The sequence below is a fragment of the Pleurodeles waltl genome, chromosome 4_2 (genome assembly GCF_031143425.1).
Source record: "Pleurodeles waltl isolate 20211129_DDA chromosome 4_2, aPleWal1.hap1.20221129, whole genome shotgun sequence".
Lineage (NCBI taxonomy): Eukaryota > Metazoa > Chordata > Amphibia > Caudata > Salamandridae > Pleurodeles > Pleurodeles waltl.
In genome coordinates, this window is record NC_090443.1 from 434831523 (window position 1) to 434850540 (window position 19018).

Genomic DNA, 19018 nt, shown 5'->3' on the forward strand with positions numbered 1-19018 from the left:
AAATGGTCCGATATGATGTAGGTATTTAGTGTCCTGAGATCTAATATTGGTTTTAATGTTTTGTCTTTTTTTGGAATTAGAAAGTACAGAGAGTAAACTCCTGTGTTTTTTTGTTGTACTGGTACTAACTCTATTGCATCCTTTTGCAGTAGTGCTTGAACTTCTAGTCCTAAAAGTTCTAAATGTTGTGGTGACATTTTGCGTGTTTTGGGGGGGATGTTTGGTGGGAAGTTGTGGAATTCTATGCAATAGCCATGTTGGATTATTGCTAATACCCAATTGTCTGTTGTAATCTGTTGCCAAGATTGGTAGAATTGACTTAGTCTTCCCCCCACTGGTGTTGAGTGAAGGGGTTGCGTGACTTGAAAGTCACTGTTTAGGTGGAGGTGTTTTTGGAGTCTGGAATCTTCCCCTACTCCTTGGGAATTGACCCCCCCGATATCCCCTGAAACCTCCCCTTTGGAAGGAACCCTGATATGGTGTGGTTCTTGTTTGTTGGCTGGTGGTGTCTGTGGGTTGGCCACGAAACCCCCCTCTAAATGGAGTTTTTCTGAAAGAGCCTCTGCTCTGCGGGGAGTAGAGTGCGCCCATGGCCTTGGCCGTGTCTGTGTCCTTTTTCAATGGCTGTATCCACTTCAGAGCCAAAAAGTTGTTTCTCGTTGAAGGGCATATTAAGGACAGCCTGCTGGATTTCAGGTATGAAGCCTGAAGTGCGTAGCCAAGCGTGTCTCCTTATGGTGACAGCAGTGTTGACTGTTCTTGCTGCAGTATCGGCTGCGTCTAGTGAAGAGCGGATTTGATTGTTTGAGATCGTTTGTCCCTCTTCCACTATTTGCTGCGCCCTTTTTTGGTATTCCTGGGGAAGATGGTCTACGAGAAGTTGCATCTCGTCCCAGTGTGCTCGGTCATATCTGGCCAGCAGCGCTTGTGAATTTGCGATGCGCCACTGGTTGGCTGCCTGTGATGCTACTCTTTTCCCTGCCGCATCAAATTTTCGGCTTTCTTTGTCCGGAGGTGGGGCGTCGCCAGATGTATGTGAATTTGCTCTCTTGCGAGCTGCCCCTACTACCACGGAGTCAGGTGGTAACTGCGAAGTAATAAACACTGGGTCTGTGGGTGGTGGTTTGTATTTCTTATCCACCCTTGGGGTGATGGCTCTTGATTTTACGGGCTCTTCAAAAATTTGTTTTGCGTGCCGTAACATCCCTGGTAGCATTGGGAGACATTGATATTGGCTGTGTGTAGCCGAGAGGGTGTTAAATAAAAAATCATCCTCTATAGGATCGGAATGCAGTTGGACATTGTGGAATTCTGCTGCCCTAGCCACCAGTTGCGAGTATGAGGTACTGTCCTCTGGCGGTGACGGCTTTGTGGGGTATGACTCGGGATCATTGTCCGGCACTGGGGTGTCATACAGGTCCCAAGCGTCTTGATCCTGATCATCATGACTTATGGTAGTTTGCGCTGGTGAGTGCATTTGTGGCGGTGTTTGTGCCGGCGATGTCTGTGGTGGAGAGGGCGGAGGCGTGACTTTTTTAACCACTTTGGCTTGTGGTTGTGCGTCATCCTTTGGAAGTTCGATCCTTCTTTTCCTCATGATTGGGGGAAGGGTTGATATCTTCCCTGTGTCGTGCTGGATGTACAGTCTCTTTTGTGTGTAGTCCGATTCTACACTTTGGAGCTCTTGTCCAAATCTGTGCATTTGGCCACTTATTCCTTGTTCCTCTGAGTAGGATGAAGGTGTGGTATTTTTCGGCGCCGAGAGAGAATCTTTTTTCGGTTTCGGCACCGACAGAATTTTTGTTCCTTTCGGCATGGATTCTCGGTGCCGATGTTTTTCGGTGCCGGTATCTTGTTTTTGTCTCTCGGAGCCGCTTTCTCGGCTCCGAGGTTGCTCCATGGCAGTCCCTCGACCGGAGTCGGGTGTCTTCGCTATGGGCGTGCCCTTTTTCGGCGCCTTCGACGGGTCGCCTGTTTTATGGGTCGAGCCATGGCCTGTTGGCAGTGGCGTCCCCTGGGCTTTCGGTTTGTCGATGGATTTACTTTTCGACGTCTTACTCACAGTTTGTTGCTGTTGTTCGACGTCGGAGTCTCCGGATTCTGATTCCGGAACCGAGAATGTTTCCTCTTCCTCGTCGAAACGTTGTTTTGTCGACGTGGACGCCATTTGTTGACGCCTGGCTCTTCGGTCCCGGAGTGTTTTTCTGGACCGGAAGGCTCGACAGGCTTCACAGGTATCCTCCTTGTGCTCGGGGGACAAGCACAAGTTACAGACCAAGTGCTGATCTGTATAAGGATACTTACTGTGACATTTTGGGCAGAAACGAAACGGGGTCCGTTCCATCGGCTTCGATGTCGCACGCGGTCGGGCCGACCAGGCCCCGGTGGGGGATCGAAACTACCCCAAAGTCTTCCGATGATCGGTGTCGATGTACCTAACTATCCCGATACCGAACGGAACAATACCGACGCTTTCTTCCGAGATTCTGACTAACTTTCCGAACCGAAACACGGAGCGAAAAGGAATACGTCCGAACCCGACAGCGGAAAAAAACAATCTAAGATGGAGTCGACGCCCATGCGCAATGGAGCCGAGGAGGGAGGAGTCCTTCGGTCCCGTGACCAAAAAGACTTCTTCGAAGAAAAACAACTTGTAATACTCCGAGCCCAACACCAGGCAGCGGACTGTGCCACACATGTGTATCTGCAGCAACATATGCCATCGAACCAGCTTTTATTAAGTACTTACTAACAGATTCAACTTTAACCCGTTGGGTGCCCTGGACGTAACGGTTACATCCTGGGTAGCACCACTCGGATGTCCAGGACGTAACTGTTACGTCCAAGTAGGGGCCCTCGGGGAAGCACTAGCGTTCCCCCCAGGGGCCTCATAACCCCCTCCCCTGGGCAGAGATGGAATGGTAATCGCTTCCCCTTCCACCCCTGCCCTCCCGACCCCTCTGTGGTGTCGGATGACATCAGTGCGTAATTGCGCGCTGACCTCTTCAGAGGCCTGCCCCTTCGCGTTGGAAGCTGAGCTTCCAGCGCGGATCGCACGAGAAATACAAAAGCATTTCCCCTGCGATCACGTGGAGGGGCCAAGATAGGCATCAAAGGAAAGCAAAGGCCTTTCCTTTGCTGTCTTTCTCAGCATTTCTGCTGACCGATCGCGATGCGATCGGGCAGCAGAAATGGCCACTAGACACCAAGAAGTTTTTTTTTCTTTTTTTTATATGTATGTATAAGGGGAGCGGCCCCTTGGGCAAGGGCCGCTACCCAGGGGGGCAATTAATTTTTAGGCCACTTCTACCCCCCCTGGGGGCAGATCAGCCTATTATAATTAGGCTGATCTGGGGGCAGAAACCGCTAGACACCAGGGATATATATATATATTTTTTTATATATGTGGGGAGCGACCCCTTAGGCAAGGGTCGCTCCTCGGGGGCATAATTACTTTTGAGGCAGATGGGCCTAATTTTATTAGGCCAATCTGACCCCAAGGGGGGCAGAAACTACTAGATACCAGGGATTTTTTTTTTTTTGCATCAATTTCACACAAGGGGAGCAACCCCTTGGGCAAGGGTCGCTGTCCTGGGGTGGGGGGGGATTTATTTTATGCCATTTCTGCTTCCTTTGGGGGAATATCGGCCTATTTCTATTAGGCTGATTTGCCCCCGGGGGAGGGGGGGGGCAGAAACCACTTTGGCACCAGGGATTGGTGTGTGTGTGTATGTGTGTGTTTTGTTTGGGGGGGGGGGCACCCCCTTGGGGCCAGATCGGCCTATTTTTGGAAGGCCCAACTGCCCCTAAGGGGGGGCAGAAGGCCCACCAGAGACCAGGGGAGATTTTGTTTTAAAAATAAGTGGATGGCCATACCCCCCACCCCAAATAAATGGCGCCAAAGTTGTTCTGTCCACCAATAGGCAGATGGGGCAATTACTCCAGATCCACACCCCGGGGGGCAGAAAGTCTACTAGATGCCAGAGAATTAAAAAAAAGAAAAAAAAAGTGTGGTGGTGGCTACCAACCAGTATGGGCATGGTTATGCCCCCACCCCAACTGAAGGGGGTAACAGTCTTTCAGCTCTCCCCTCACACACAAAAACATCTTATCCCATGGCAAGCAAGAGGACATTTGATGTTTCTCTGTATGGCTGCTGAGCCCCGGACCAAAAACGCAGGTGCCCTCCCAGCCCCCTATCCCCTGCAAAAATAGGTAGTATTGTATTTGATAATTTTGATGTGTCAGATAGTGTTTTGGGGCATTTCCTTTTGCAGGCATTAGGCCTACCCATTCAAGTCAGGTACCATTTTTATCAGGAAACTTGGGGCAATGCTGGGTGGATGGAACTTTGTGGCTCCTCTTAGATTCCAGAACTTTCTGTCACTGAAATGTGAGGAAAAGGTGTCTTTTTGGCCAAATGTTGAGGTTTGCAAAGGATTCTGGGTAACAGAATCTGGCAAGAGCTCCACAAGTCACCCATCGTGGATTCCCCTGGGTGTCTAGTTTTAAAAAATGTACAGGTTTGGTAGGTTTCCTTAGGTGCTAGCTGAGCTAGAGGACAAAATCCACAGCTAGGCACTTTCCAAAAAACAGCTGTTTTCTTTGGGAAAATGTGATGTGTCCACATTGCTTTTTGGGGCATTTCCTGTCGCGGGCACTAGGCCTACCCACACAAGTGAGGTACCATTTTTATCGGGAGACTTGGGGGAATGCTGGGTGGAAGGAAATGTGTGGCTCTTCTCAGATTCCAGAACTTTCTGTCACCAAAATGTGAGGAAAAAGTGTTTTTTTGGCCACACTGAGGTTTGCAGAGGATTCTGGGTAACAGAACCTGGTGAGAGCTCCACAAGTCACCCCATCCTGGATTCCCCTAGGTGAATAGTTTTAAAAAATGCACAGGTTTGGTAGGTTTCCCCAGGTGCCGGCTGAGCTAGAGGCCAAAATCTACAGATAAAGTCTTTGCAAAAAACACGTCAGATTTCAATGTAAAAATGTGATGTGTCCATGTTGCGTTTTCTGTCGCAAGCTTTAGGCCTACCCATGCAAGTGATGTACCATTTTTAATCGGGAGACTTGGGGAGAACACAGAATAGCAAAACAAGTGTTATTGCCCCTTGTCTTGCTCTACATTTTTTCCTTCCAAATGTAAGACAGTATGTAAAAAACACATCTATTTGAGAAATTCCCTATAATTCACATGTTAGTATGGGGACCCTGGAATTCAGAAATGTGCAAATAACCACTGCTTCTCAACACCTTATCTTATGCCCATTCTGGAAATACAAAGGTTTTCTTGATACCTATTTTTCACTCATTATATTTCAGCAAATGAATTGCTGTATACCCTTTATAGAATGAAAACATATTGCAAGGTGCAGTTCATTTATTGGCTCTGGTTACCTAGATTTCTTGATGAACCTACAAGCCCTATACATCCGCGCAACCAGAAAAGTCCAGCAGACGTAACGGTATATTGCTTTCAAAAATCTGACTTCGCAGGAAAAAGTTACAGAGTAAAACGGGGAGAACAATTGCTGTTTTTTCACCTCAATTTAAAAAAGATTTTTTAATTGCAGCTGTTATTTTCTTAAGGAAAAACTTGTAGGATCTACACGAATTACTCCTTGCTGAATTCAGAATTGTATCTACTTTCACATCCATTTCTGTCACTAACTGGAAGGAGGCTGAAAGCACAAAAAATTGTATAAATGGGGTATATCCCAGTAAAATGCCAAAATGTGTTGATAAATGGTTCAGATTCAAGTCTGTCTGTTCCTGAAAGCTGGGAAGATGGTGATTCTAGCACCGCGAACCCTTTGTTGATGCCATTTTCAGGGGAAAAAAACACAAGGCTTCTTCTGTGGCCCTTTTTCCCATTTTGTTTTTAAAATTTAAAATTTGGCCTGGGTAGCTTATGTGGACAAAAAGTTATGAGGGCCTAAGCACGAACTGCCCCAAAATTGCCAAAAAACGGCCTGGCACCTGAGGGGGAAAAGGCCTGGCAGCGAAGAGGTTAACAACCTGTCAGTGAGAGAGACACGCCATTTTAAAATCCTTTAAGAGAATACCCATTGTCACTAACTCCCAACTTCTTGCAAGGCCATAACACATTAAATACACACCAATAAGAAACCGGTGGGAAAACATCAAATTCATGGAAACATGTGTAAGGTACTGTGGTTTCAAATGTGGGCACACTGTTAAATCCCACAGAGATTTTTTTATTTTTTTTTAATCTAATGTAACTACTTGTTTTTTTGTCGCACAGTAGAGCCAACTTCGGCTCCTGAAATGCCACAGAGAAAATATTTTTTCATCTAATGTAACTATGTTTTTTGTCACACAGTAAACCCATCTTCAGCTCCTACAATGCCAGGAAGATGTAGTTCATTGGTGATTTGCACAATATTTGCATAAATTAAATGAACCAGACGGCACACCAAGATCATGTAGAAATGGAAAGAGAAGGCAAATGGGAAGTTCAGAAAATTCCTATAAGTTTCTTTACAGGAGGCTTCCAAACTGAAAAAACACAACATCTGAGCAGGAATCTGAATAAAAGCTAAAAGGGGTAAGAGATTATTCATATTCCCAGTGGCATCCATAGGAGGAAAAATGAACATTAATCAATAGGACTAGAACATTTCATAATCACTGACAAACGATGAAACTACTACCCTCACTCTTTTGCTCACTGAGGGAAATATATGTCTGCACTTTACCTCTGTGATGGCTTTTCGGTCTTGCACCTTTGAGGACCCAAGGAGGCGAAGCACGTTCTTGGCCCCTTCGGAGATGGCATGCTCCACGCGGAAATGATGCCTGAGCTCCTCAATGCGAAGCTCGATATGGCTGAGGTCTGTGTTACCTAAAAAAAGAATAACATTCATGTCAATAATAGATTAAAATAGCTAAATTCTTGCAGTATAATTAATAAATGAGTGATACAAGTGGAGAGTTTAGCCCAAACCATACCAAGGAATCACTGTTTCTCAAAGGCTCTACACTCAAACTAGACTACAGGGGCTCAAACCATGCCATGCTATCATTTCCCCAACAAAGCTTACAACTCAACTTATGCTGTGGCAGCCCTGTTCAATAGCGATCCCACTAACAACTATGCAAAGGCATCATTGCTCACAGGAAAGCTGCCTATATAAACAGCACCAAAGTCTTCCTCTTTCTGGAGAGCTCCCGGCTTACACGACGCAGGTGGGGCACGTATTTGACAGACTGAAGACCTTGCACCCCCCTTTTGCATTATGCAATCCAACCTCGTTCTTTGAGATGGACTTAATACAAAGTTTGTCTGACAGCAGGTCAAGTATGGTTGCATGAAATGTAAGGTTAGTTGTCGTCTGCCTTAGGTGCTACTTGTCAGCTCTGCAGATTGAAGTGTGACCCCTGCGATGTAAACTATTCAACCACCAATTTGTTTAAAGTAAGCATGCACTTAGCTTTAGCAATTCTTAGTAGTTGGTTGATAAACCTGTTAAACACATTTTATTACCATGCTGCAACTATTTTCAATAAGATTGTCAAAAGCAGGGGCCCTTTATTAGGCTCATGGGTAGGAGTATGTCACTGAGTAGGGGACCTTCGGGCATGTGAAGTCAGTTACATGATTACGGTAAAACATGAATTGTACCAGAAAAGCTCTAAACTTTCACTACATGTGTATTTGACTGCTTCAGAAGACCCTCAATTACACAATTCTGAGGTAGGGCTACAATGGAAGACCTCTCACTCTCACCGTGCAGAGGTAGGACCACTTTAGAAAAGCGCTTGGCTCACTATTGGATCTTAATCAAGTACATAGGTTCTGGAGACAAAATATACAGGACAACTTAATTCAATAGAAGAACCCGGTCTACCCCTGTGGCACCAATGCATCAGGGGCACTCTCAAATAATCCTACAAGGTTTTTTTAGCGCTGTATCATATGGCTGGTTCACGTCTGGGCAAGAAATGCTTGTTCCCAGAGATCTTGGCCCACATGAGGTATGGGTGCTACTTCGCATGTAGAGCCCATAACTCCCATCATACTACATGTCACTGCACTGAGGCATGCTTAGTTAGCCCTATTCTCAAGTTACATCTTACACAGTGCAATCTTAGATACTTCTTTTACAAGTGTGGGATACGTTCAGCTTCTGTCAAGTTATCTCTTGTACAAGAGCACTCTCCATTCAGTTTGTGTCAAAATATGCCTTCTACGCAAGTACTCTTCCCATAGCACATATCAAGGAATCCTAGCAAAGCAGCAATCCCTGCTCACTTTATGCCAAGATTCTTTTGTGCGAGATTGCTTTCCACTCATCTTGTGCCACGATATTCCTGGCACAGGAGCTCTCTTTCCTTATTCAGCATGTATCAAGAGCGGTTTGCAAAAGAACACTTTCAACTCACCTTATATCAAGATACTCCATGTGCAAGAGTGTTTTATACCATGTTTCGATCAAGATATCCCTCCTAGAAGAAGGCTATAAGCTCAGCTTGTGCAAAAATATCACTTGTACAAGAATGTTTTCTGCTCAGCTTGTGTCAAGATATCACTGGTACAACAACTGGTAGAAAGAGGATGACTAATATGGGAGATGGCACCTCTCTTAACACACTATGGTTAGGCTACAACTTAGTTCCAAGTGACTCTTTGCTCCACACCTGGCAGCAATGGCAGTCCTAGCAGCAGGCAATTTCTCAGAGAAATAAATGCTAAGTTCACCAGTATCAAACAACATGAAGGTTAAGAACACAACCCAATAAAATTCCCAAACCAATCTGTAAAACTCAAGAAAAAATAATTGACAAAAACAAATATTTAAAAAAAACCATTAAAATGATTACCACTGGATCTAGAGAACCAGAGATATGGATTTTTAACATTTTGTTGCAAAACGAAATCACAAAGTACCTGTAGAAAGCTGGTTTGTGGTAAGCACCTATGGTGTTATCACCTTGTACCAGATCCAGGTATCCCATATTAGTGAAGTGTAGGCAGTGTCTAGGAAGCCAGGGCTCTCTAGAGGTGGCTGTGGATGTGCAGCCAAGACTTACCTAGGAGACATGCAAAGCTTATGCAATACCACTATTACCGCACAGCACTTACACACATGAAAAAAAACGCACAGTGTTCCAAAAATAAAGGCACCTTATTATAGTAACACAAATACTAGAACACTGAAATAGCAAACCCCCAATGGGAGGTAAGTAAACACACTATTATATACACATTAGCAATCAGTAAATAGAATAGAAAGTAATAGGTATTGGTAAAAGCAATAGCAAATAGTGAGGGCCATAGGTGAAGGCCAAACCATATACTAAAAAAGTGGAATGTGAAATGCAGTCCCCCACCCAAGGAAGTGGAATCAGTAGAAGGGAGCTAGAGGAACTAGTAACCCCAAGAGGTGAGTACCAGAGTGATCCCAAGCGACCAGGAGAGCAGAGGTAAGTACCTGGCTTTCCCAAAAACCAACAAGAGGACTTTGGAAAAGGATTGTGCAAGACCCAACCTAGACTGGACGAACCCAAAGGTGGATCCTGATAGAAGAGGACCTGCAAAGGAAAGGGACGAAGTCCAGTTCGAGATGGAGTGTCCGGTTGTGGCAAGAGCCACTATCCACCCTTCTGTTGATGCAGGACCAGGTCGACATTGGACAAAGAAGGTCAGCAGTACAGCACAGGAGCTCAAGAGGAGTCCCAGAAGTGATGCAAGTGATGTCCTACGTCGGTGGTCGAGATGCAGTCGGTCAGTGGTGCTGGAAAACCACCAACAAGCCTTGGCACATGCATGAGACGGAGAAGCAGGTTTGCAAGGCTGAAGAGGACCAGCAAGGTCCAGGGAACTCGACCCAAGGAGGGGAGCCTGAGGTGACTCTCAGCAGCTGGGAGAGTCACAAGAAGAGGAGGCAGCCCCCATAGGCAACATAATGGCAGAAGGCACAAGAGTCGCAGTGAGGCCCACTCAGCACACCTGAAGAGGAGTCCCACGTCACTGGAGCAGCAGGCAGGAGACTGTGCTTTGCAGGATGGCGTGGTGGAGGCCGGAGCTAAACAGAGCCTGAAGATGCCTTGGAGGAGGAACAAACAAGCCTTGGTAGCTGTAAGAGTTGCAGTACACAGGGGTACTGTTCTGCAAGGAGAGGACAGGGCTTACTGTCTCCCAAGTTGGAAAGCTGGTAGAGAGGACGACTGGGACCACTCCAGACCACCACCTGTGATACAGGATTCACACAGCTCCGGAGGAGAGAAGATCCACACAGTCGGTTGTTTGTGTGAATAAATCACTCGCTGATGGTGCTTCTATAGCTGCCCCTGTAGTTAGCAACAGGACCCTCAGATCCAAGTCAACCACCCCCTGGTTTACAAGAAAACTAATAAAAGACCGTAACATCGTAAAAAATTAGAACAAATATGGTGAAAACAATATGATAAAGCTGACAAAAGCTGGTACAAAATGGCATGTAGTACGTACCACATGAACCTGAAACTGGCACGTCGTACTTTCTATTCTAACCTAATTAAGAAAGCAAACAATAATGCTAAAGTTATTTTTAAAATTGTATTTGATTTTACTGACCTTAAAAGCACTGCACTCCCCTTGAAACTAGTGTCACACTATGCTCCCAACTGAGCAAATTTTTGAAGCCAAAATCGAAAACATCCAGGACGAACTCTCAATAATACAAGATAATAAGCCCTTACATGCTGTTTGACATTCAATGTCCCAGGCTCAGAACAAATTAATGCAGTTTAACCCCCTACCCCCAACACAGTTGAAGACTTGGATAGTTTTTCTTCACTAAAAATAGGTCAGGTTCTCCCCTGGACCCTCTTACCCTACAAGTAATAAGAGTTGTCCAGACATCATATGCCCCATTTTTTATTGTCCTCCCCTTCTGGAAAAAGGCAAAGAGCATTCCCCGTTTTAAAAAACTGAATGCAGACCCAATATTCTCTCTCATTTTATAAACATCTCCAGGCTCCCTGGGGGTCTCTAAGATCCTCCAAAAAGTCATTAACACCCAGTTAAAGCAGCTCCTGTAATCCCATAATATTTACATCCATCACAATCAGGTTTCAGGGCCCTCCACAGCACGGAGTCAGCACTCATGGAAGACAGATTCTATCACATTTACGTTGGATGCTGGTCATAATGCTCACTAATTTTATTAGACCTCTTGGTGATATCTGACATGATTTCCTATGAAATACTTTTGCTCCGGCTCTCCTATACTGAAGTGGAGGGGAAGGCCTTGTCCTGGCTGAGTTCCTTCTTAGATGACAGGGAACAGGCAGTTTGGCTTAAACCTTACTTTTTGAAGCTAAAACACTCCAGTATGGAATGCCTCCACACTTTTTAATATATATGTTGGTGCTAGCCTATTTCATTGAGTCTTTCAGTATCCAGGTAGTTTCCTATGCAAAGGATACACAACTTCTGCTGACCTATAACAACAACAATTCAGGGGCCAAAGTCAAATCTGCGGCCTGTATGACAGCCGTGAAGAGATTGTTGAAGGTCAACTCGTTGCAGTGCAACCCTGAATAAATGGAGGTCTTGTTTGGTAATATTTCCCAGCCGGGCTGGACTGGGGCCTGCCCAACCAGCTGCTCTGCATCCAGACTTTTGTAACATCCTGTAGCTAGGAATTCCAGATTATCTTGTCCAAAGATTTGGAAAGGTACAAAATATACCTTCCTAGACAGGCCTTGATCACCCAGTCTGAAACCAACTACACTGGCTTCATTTTTAAAGCACGAATTGTGGCACACTCAGCTTATTAAAAGACAGCTGCGAAATACCTTCTGGAAAGCATGATTCTTTACTGTCCGAACAGATCTTTACAGTAACAGTCAGCCTGTTTGCTGTCCATCCCCTTTAATAAACACAAAAGAAATGGGGTGGCTCGGCCTGCTCGGTATTGGCAGCCAAACATTGGAATGAACTTCCACTGTCCCTTAGATGCATTTCAGATAAAAAGTTCTTCCATAAACAGAACACTCACTTATTTAAGGAATGGACTTGTTCCTTCCACGTAACTTTATGCCTGAGCGCCGGGACACACTCGCAGTAGATGAGAATCTTACAAATCCCATCATTCATTCATTAATTCATGACACGGGCCAGTGAATATGCATGAACGAGTCGCCTTCTATAAGCCAGCGCGTACTCTCCACTCCTCTATACAGGCTCTGGCACATAGCAGGCAAATTAAGAGATCTAGAATGGGCAGACGCTCTTTCAATTTTATGGCAGCCTCTTCTTGGAATACCCAGCCTCTCAACCTACGCCGGACTACGGATATGTTAAGATTTTGGAAGATGTATGACATTTGAGGAATATGAGGTCTAGCACCGGGATATCCTTTAGAGCAGGGATCTTCAAACTGGGGGGGGGGGGGGGGGGGGGGGGGGGGGGGGGGTTAGCCCCGCCCCCCCAGGGCAACCTCAAGTGATCCCAGGGAGGGAGCCAAGCTCTGGCCAAAATTAACATTATGCAGATAACAGTGCTTTTTTAAGCAGAAAAACATTTACTGCACTTTCAAAAAATGTAACAGAACTTAGCTGTAATGTTTAAATGAATGAATCTAGGCATATTTACATAGCCAACTTAATAGAATAATTGTGAAAATGTTTGAGGGGGAGGCCCGATGATTTTCTTTTCCCCACTGGGGCGCTCAGTAAAAAATGTGAAAACCACTGCTTTAATGGATGACTGAACGATTTACAAATGCCTTCATTAAAATAATATAAGTAAATAAATACAATGTGCTTTCACCCTCCACTTATTAAAAATCCACTTTCCCCAATGAATTGCATTTTTAATAACACTGGAAAAGAACTTTAAGTTATTTTTCCACCATTTTCCACAGCTGAATTATGAAAATCAGGCCTATTCAGGGAAAAGACAGTTTTAACTACAAAGTGAAAACGCTATTTCAAATTTCCCTTGCATTACACAATTTTTCTTGATATTAACATTCCCAAGCTTTATATATCAGGAATCCCGCTCTGTGAGCTCAAAAGGCATACTTAGGGGTGACTTAACAAATATTATTATATATATATATATGTGTGTGTGTGTGTGTGTGTGTGTTGGTTTCCTATACGCCAATATATATCTTCTTAGTGTTTTTAAAGCTGCAGCCCAGCCAGGGGAAAATGGTGTTTTCTTGAACTGTAAATGTTAGTTACATCTGCGGGTTGACAGGGGTGCAAACACACACATCAGTTCACGCACTACAGTAACTTACATGTCACTGGAGACATTCTTGCTCCAACTTAACATGGCCTTACCGAAAAGTTAAGTAAGCCAACTGAGGTTAGCCAATGTATTAGTACATGCTTTAGGGCGAAATAACACGCTGTAGGCCTGTTTAGCAGTGCTGTGGTGCACGGAGCTTTAAAGTTAGCAAAAACAAACAGGAAAAAAAGAGGAGGAACAAATGTTTTTTCTGTCTTAACAATAGTGCTTTGAACTCAACTACTATCATGGTATTCATTGTACAACAGTGCTCTACACTCAGCATGTGTCACAATATCTCTTTTACAAGGCAGCTTTCAGCTCAGCATGTGTAACGATCTTCCCTGAAAAAGGTCACTCTGACCTGTGTTTGTGCCAAGAAATATCTTGTATAAGAGTGCTCTCAGCTAAGCTTGGACAATCACATTCCTTGCAGAAGTGCGCTATCAGCTCAACCTAGGCCAAAATGTCTTTTGTACACTGCTGTTTCAGCTCAGGCTGTCTAAAGATATATATATTCCATCCACAAGAGAGCTCTTCACTAACCTTGTGTCAAGATAGCCTTTCTAGAGCAGCTGTGTCAACTAGCTCAGCTTTGTGCAAAGATATCAACAGTGTATCAACCCTCTTTGCACAGCTTGTGTCAAATTATTCATTTTACAAGCATGCTCTCCACTCAGCTTTACACAAGATATCTCTCATGCAACAGTACTCTTCGCTCAGCTAGTACCAAGGTATTACTCGTGCACAAACGCTCTCTGCTCAGCTTGTGTCAAGCTTTACCTTTGTACAAAAGTCCCGTCCACTCTTCTTGTTTTCATCAAGGCATTCCTCCCACGCGAGCAACCTTCACTCAGTTTCTGCCAAGATATCATTTATACAAAAGTGCTCACTGCTGAGCTGATATCAAAATATCTTTTGTACAAGAGTCTTCTCAGCTCAACTTGTGTCAAAATACCCTTTGCACGAAACAGCACTCCACTCAGCTTGTGCCAACTTATCACACCTAGAAAAGGACTCTTGCCTTAGCTCCTTTAATATACTGCTTGTAAAAAAGTGCTCTCTGGTTAGCGTGAATCATAAGATCTCTTGTTTAAGTGTAGTCTCAGTTCAGAGTGGGAAAGATATTGCTTAAACAACAGTCACAGCTCAGTGTGTGCCACATTACTCTATGTACACAGGTTTTCTCCACTCAACCTATGGAAAAGCCTTTTTATGAAAAGCCTACAGTTAGCCTACTCAAAGATATCCCTGTACAAAAGTACTCTGTTCACTTTAGGTGAGAATTTATCTTCGAGGAGGACATGCTCAGTTCAGCTTGTATCTAAGTTGCTGTGGGTTCATTTTGGTACCTATCTTGGGCACATATATTTTAGCTTAGCCGTAGTCTGTGCCGTTTTACCAAGATAATATGCTATATTCTCATTTACTGATTTTAGAATAGTTTGCTTTTCAGTCGGGATGTTTATTTTTTCTAATCAACCGCTATTCTGCGAGAGCGCTGTTATTATTATTATGCATGACATTTCTCATCATGTTTCTGACACAAGGTTGACAAGCAACAGTACGAGAACAACATGAGATAATGTTTGGCATTGCTGCCACAAGAGCGCACGCAGGCTAACACTTGGGCACATGCCCGCGTCAGGCCTATATCTCAGGACAAAAACATGCTTTTCTATAAAACACCATGGAGGCCAAAAGGGGGCTGAAAAAGGTCCTTCCATCTATGCTGCATGCCATTTTTCAGCAAGAACTCAACTTTGTCTCTACAAGCCTGCTAAGGTGTCCAAGGGCAGACCTTCATTCCAAGGTAATGGGGGTGGGTGCTCCTCTCATGGATTGAGTATAGACAGATTGTGCAATTACTGCTGTGCTCTCACTAGAAGCTAAATGCTAGGCATTAGGTAGGAATTCTAAGTACATGTTTATCACAATATGTTGGGATTGTTAATCTTTTTCTCACTAACCGTAACAATCCTAACTTTGTTAGGACTCGTTAGCCTAATAATTGCACCTCATATTTTATCACAGATTGCAGTCTTTTCAGTAAATATATTGAAAACCACCCTGCATCTCTTTATTGCCTCTGTGTGTGTATGAGACCTGTTGCTAACAAGAGAAAGGAGTGTGATCTGTTCACCGCCATTTCCCTGAGAGGTCACTAAAGTGTCATGTGATAGGCTGCCACAAGTCACCTTTCCTTCTTGGGTTGGGTGAGGTGCTGCTAGCAAGCTGGTAGGGTTGGGCCGGCAGCCACCAACTGGTGTGGGAATGACTTGGTCACCCACAAGCGGAGGTGCTGTCACCCTGCATCCAGCAGACTCATTCAAATAATGAGAGTCCTATGACATGGGGCCGCCAACGATGGTTAGGCACTAATTATACAGGTCTCCCGAGTATCCCGGTCTCACACACATTAAAGGTACCCTTAGTACCTCTATACATAGACATCAGTGGTCCAAGGGAAAATCCTCAGCTGAATACGTAGTACCTATCCAGACTGCAGGTTGTTCAAGCTTAAACTCAAAAGGATTTCCCTCGGTGGTGTTCCCATCTCCGATACCTTCTATTTAACATAGAACAACCAGTAAATATCCTAGAAAACTGTAGATAACCAGCCACACAGTTTCTTTTAGCTAACTGTCTAACAAATGAGGGTGGGGAAGTTACACTCATGGTAGAAGCTCATGACGCATACAGAACAGAAATATTTTCTTCTTGGCTCACCTTTCCTGAAGTAAATGCAGACTCCAACACATTCCACACATATAGCATTGCAAATGTACCACGAGAGTACAGAGCATACCAATATTTAGAAATACTTCTAAATTATCAAGAACACCAAGATTGGTTCAATGGCACCCTTCCACATCTAATACAACCTGCTATGTCCCTTAAGCAATGCCGGACCGTCCTGTCCAACATTGGCCACATATACACTGCATCCTAATGATTAGGCTATGCAAATAGTTGACATACACACATTATACAATGAGCTAGTATCGCTATATAGATGATTAATATAATTTGTAACAAAGGCTTTAAACACTGCCCAGCGAGGGCTGCTCCAGCTATTAACCAATTGGCCATTACAGGAATAAATCCACAAACAGTTCACTCCATTATGAGTGAGCAGGAGAAGATTCTGTTCTGCATTGCACAAAAAACACACACCAGCTGGAAGCAGTGCTTCCCCGTACGGGACCCCTAAATAAACAAAGCATTTTCACAATGTGCTTGCCATTTGGAATGGTACCCTCAACAGAGGATTGTGCCACTGTGGGCACAGTCTTTGCCGCAATACATACCACCAGGCATTGGTACCCCAACACCTGAAATCTTACTGAAAGTGTAAAAACAAATTCAAAATGAACATGACAGCACCGACCCTGGATTTAGGGATGAAACTGATGCGCAACTTTGACACAGTGTCCTCAATAATACTAAGTAACATTAAAGCAGAAGCAGCAGCACTCGCGATTCGCTAGCAGCTCTGGAAGGTTCCTCAGCAGGACCCGAAGCGTGAGCTGTCAAAAATTATTTCCGAAACCTATACCAGTATAGGCTGGGATAGTCTGAGGGGCAAACCAACTAAACTTCAAATACAGAGTATTATTACTAAGGAAAGTACTAAGCATCACAAGAGGGCTCTAAAACGCTGAGACAAACAAAAAAAAATAAAGATAGAAGTTGTCAAAGAGGAGAATCTCTGCAACCGGAGAACTCAGAAAAAAAGATACTCTCTCAGAAATAGAAACACTATAAAAACTCCAGATAGATACCACTATACTGACAATCGCCTATCTCGTTCCTTCAAGGACACACTGGATAAAAAGAGTGACAAAGTTGGACAGTCAGAACACCGAAGTGACTTCAAGAAGCTGAAAAAGGACTCGCAATGTTCTTCAGAAACTTACGTAAAAAAGAAGAAAAAAGCTCTTCAACAAAAGCCCCAACTTAAGAAGCTGGCAGCAATATCATTTAAGGATGCCACTCACATTGAGGATGATGTTGTAGAACCGGACGTGGGCAGTGATTCTGCTAGACAGCATGGCAGAGGTCACAATAGGTCTCCAGAATCTTATAGATTTCTGGATGTGACGACTCTATTGAAGTCGAAACAACAGACCAGTGCATCTCCCCACCCGACAGGTCTATAAATTAAACATTTGAATTGAGGGAGACAGAGCACGCTATCAAAGTAATATTCTGGAGGAAATTAACACTATATTATGACATACTCTTAGCAGAAAAAGACTGGCCATTTGAATTTGACCGCAAGCTCCCACAAGTGGAAGATGTCATTTTGCATTCTTTCTCAGAATCCTAGTTCCAGACATTGTAAAGGAAGCCTACGCTGCTGATTGGGCTTTGGAACAGGCTCCCGCGCTGTACCACAACCACATAGGGTGCGATTAAGATTTCCCCTACCATTTAATTCAAGCTCTACTATAGTAGTAGCCATGGCATGACCAGAGAGGCTATTATCAGAGCTCTTGCATAATGAGAGTGCTCCCATAATTTGTTGTTGCACTACATGGCGCCAAAAGGACAATATAGATGTTTTCACAGGACAAGTAGATTTAAGAAGCAACCTGTCCCATGGACAAGTAGATCTTTTATTAAATTGTACACACCCCTTCTTAGTTACTGCCAAAGCAAGGTTTGATGGGTTTATGAAAATAGTCATCTAAGAGGTCTGTTGATGTCAAGTATTATCTTTTATGCAAATGCCTCTAGAATTTGCATCAAAGTTAAAGTATGAAAAAGTAGTGACAGCCATACTGTTCTTAAGCACGACTGTTGTGCTGGGTTATTTATTTATTTTTAAATGAAGTTCCAAGAATAAAATATCATGTCATGTTCTTGCTCTGGAACTAGCTAACATGAGTATGTTATGTTATGCAGATTTGTGGAGTGCAGTATAATGCCAGGAGCGTATCCTGGCGCTGAGCAGGTTTGAATCTAGGCTCGCCTAGTTTGACTACTCAAGAAGCCAGGTCTTCAGCTTTTTGCAGAATTTAGACAGTAAGGAGGAGGCTCTTATGTGTAGTGGCAGGTCATTCCACGATTTTGGAGCGATGTAGGGGAAGGCTCGACCACCAGATCTGGTTTTCTGTATGAGTGGAATCTGAGCAAGTAGGAGACCGAATATGAGAGGTGTCTGGAAGGTTTCTGAAAGCAGATGCGATTGTTGAGGTATGCTGGGCCAGTGTTATGTAGTGCCTTCAAAGTGTAGGTGAGAAGTATGAATTGGGTTCATTTGTGAATGGGGAGCCAGTGGAGCTCCTTCAGGTGTGGTGTGATGGAAGTGCAGCGTGGTGGGTTTAAAGTAATTCTGCCTGCCAAGTTCTGAATGGTCTGCATCCTTCTAGTGAGTTTTTTTGTTGATCCCAGCACAGAGGGTGCTCCAGTAGTCCAGCCTGCCTGTGACAAGGATGTGTGTGACAGTTTTGGTTGCTATTTGAAAATCTTTCTCAGCATCTTCCGGCTACAGAAGCATGAGGCAGCGATGGGATTGATTTGGGCAGTCAGGACGACTTTGCAGTCTATGATGATCCCAAGGTTCTTGGTGTGGTGTGATGGGTGTCAGTCTTAGCTTTGTTGACCATCAGGTAGAGGGCCATGGTGATGTGCTCTTTCGGAAGATCAGGATTTCGGTCTTGTGGGCGTTCAGCTTTAGACGGCTGGGCTTCATCCAGTAGGAGATTTCAGTCATGCAAGCATTGAACTTGATCCGGGTAATGGACGCCTTGTCCAAGA

General features: G+C 44.3%; 1 protein-coding gene across 3 annotated transcripts in view; it reads right to left on the reverse strand.

Moving 5' to 3' along the window:
- The window catches only part of PKN1 (protein kinase N1), a 461693-nt gene that overhangs the window by 212921 nt on the left and 229754 nt on the right, over nt 1-19018 (reverse strand). For all 3 annotated transcript variants that reach the window (XM_069231709.1, XM_069231708.1, XM_069231707.1), the window contains exon 5: nt 6726-6871. In XM_069231709.1, coding sequence (XP_069087810.1) covers nt 6726-6871 — 146 coding nt within the window. The remainder of the gene's footprint in view (nt 1-6725; nt 6872-19018) is intronic.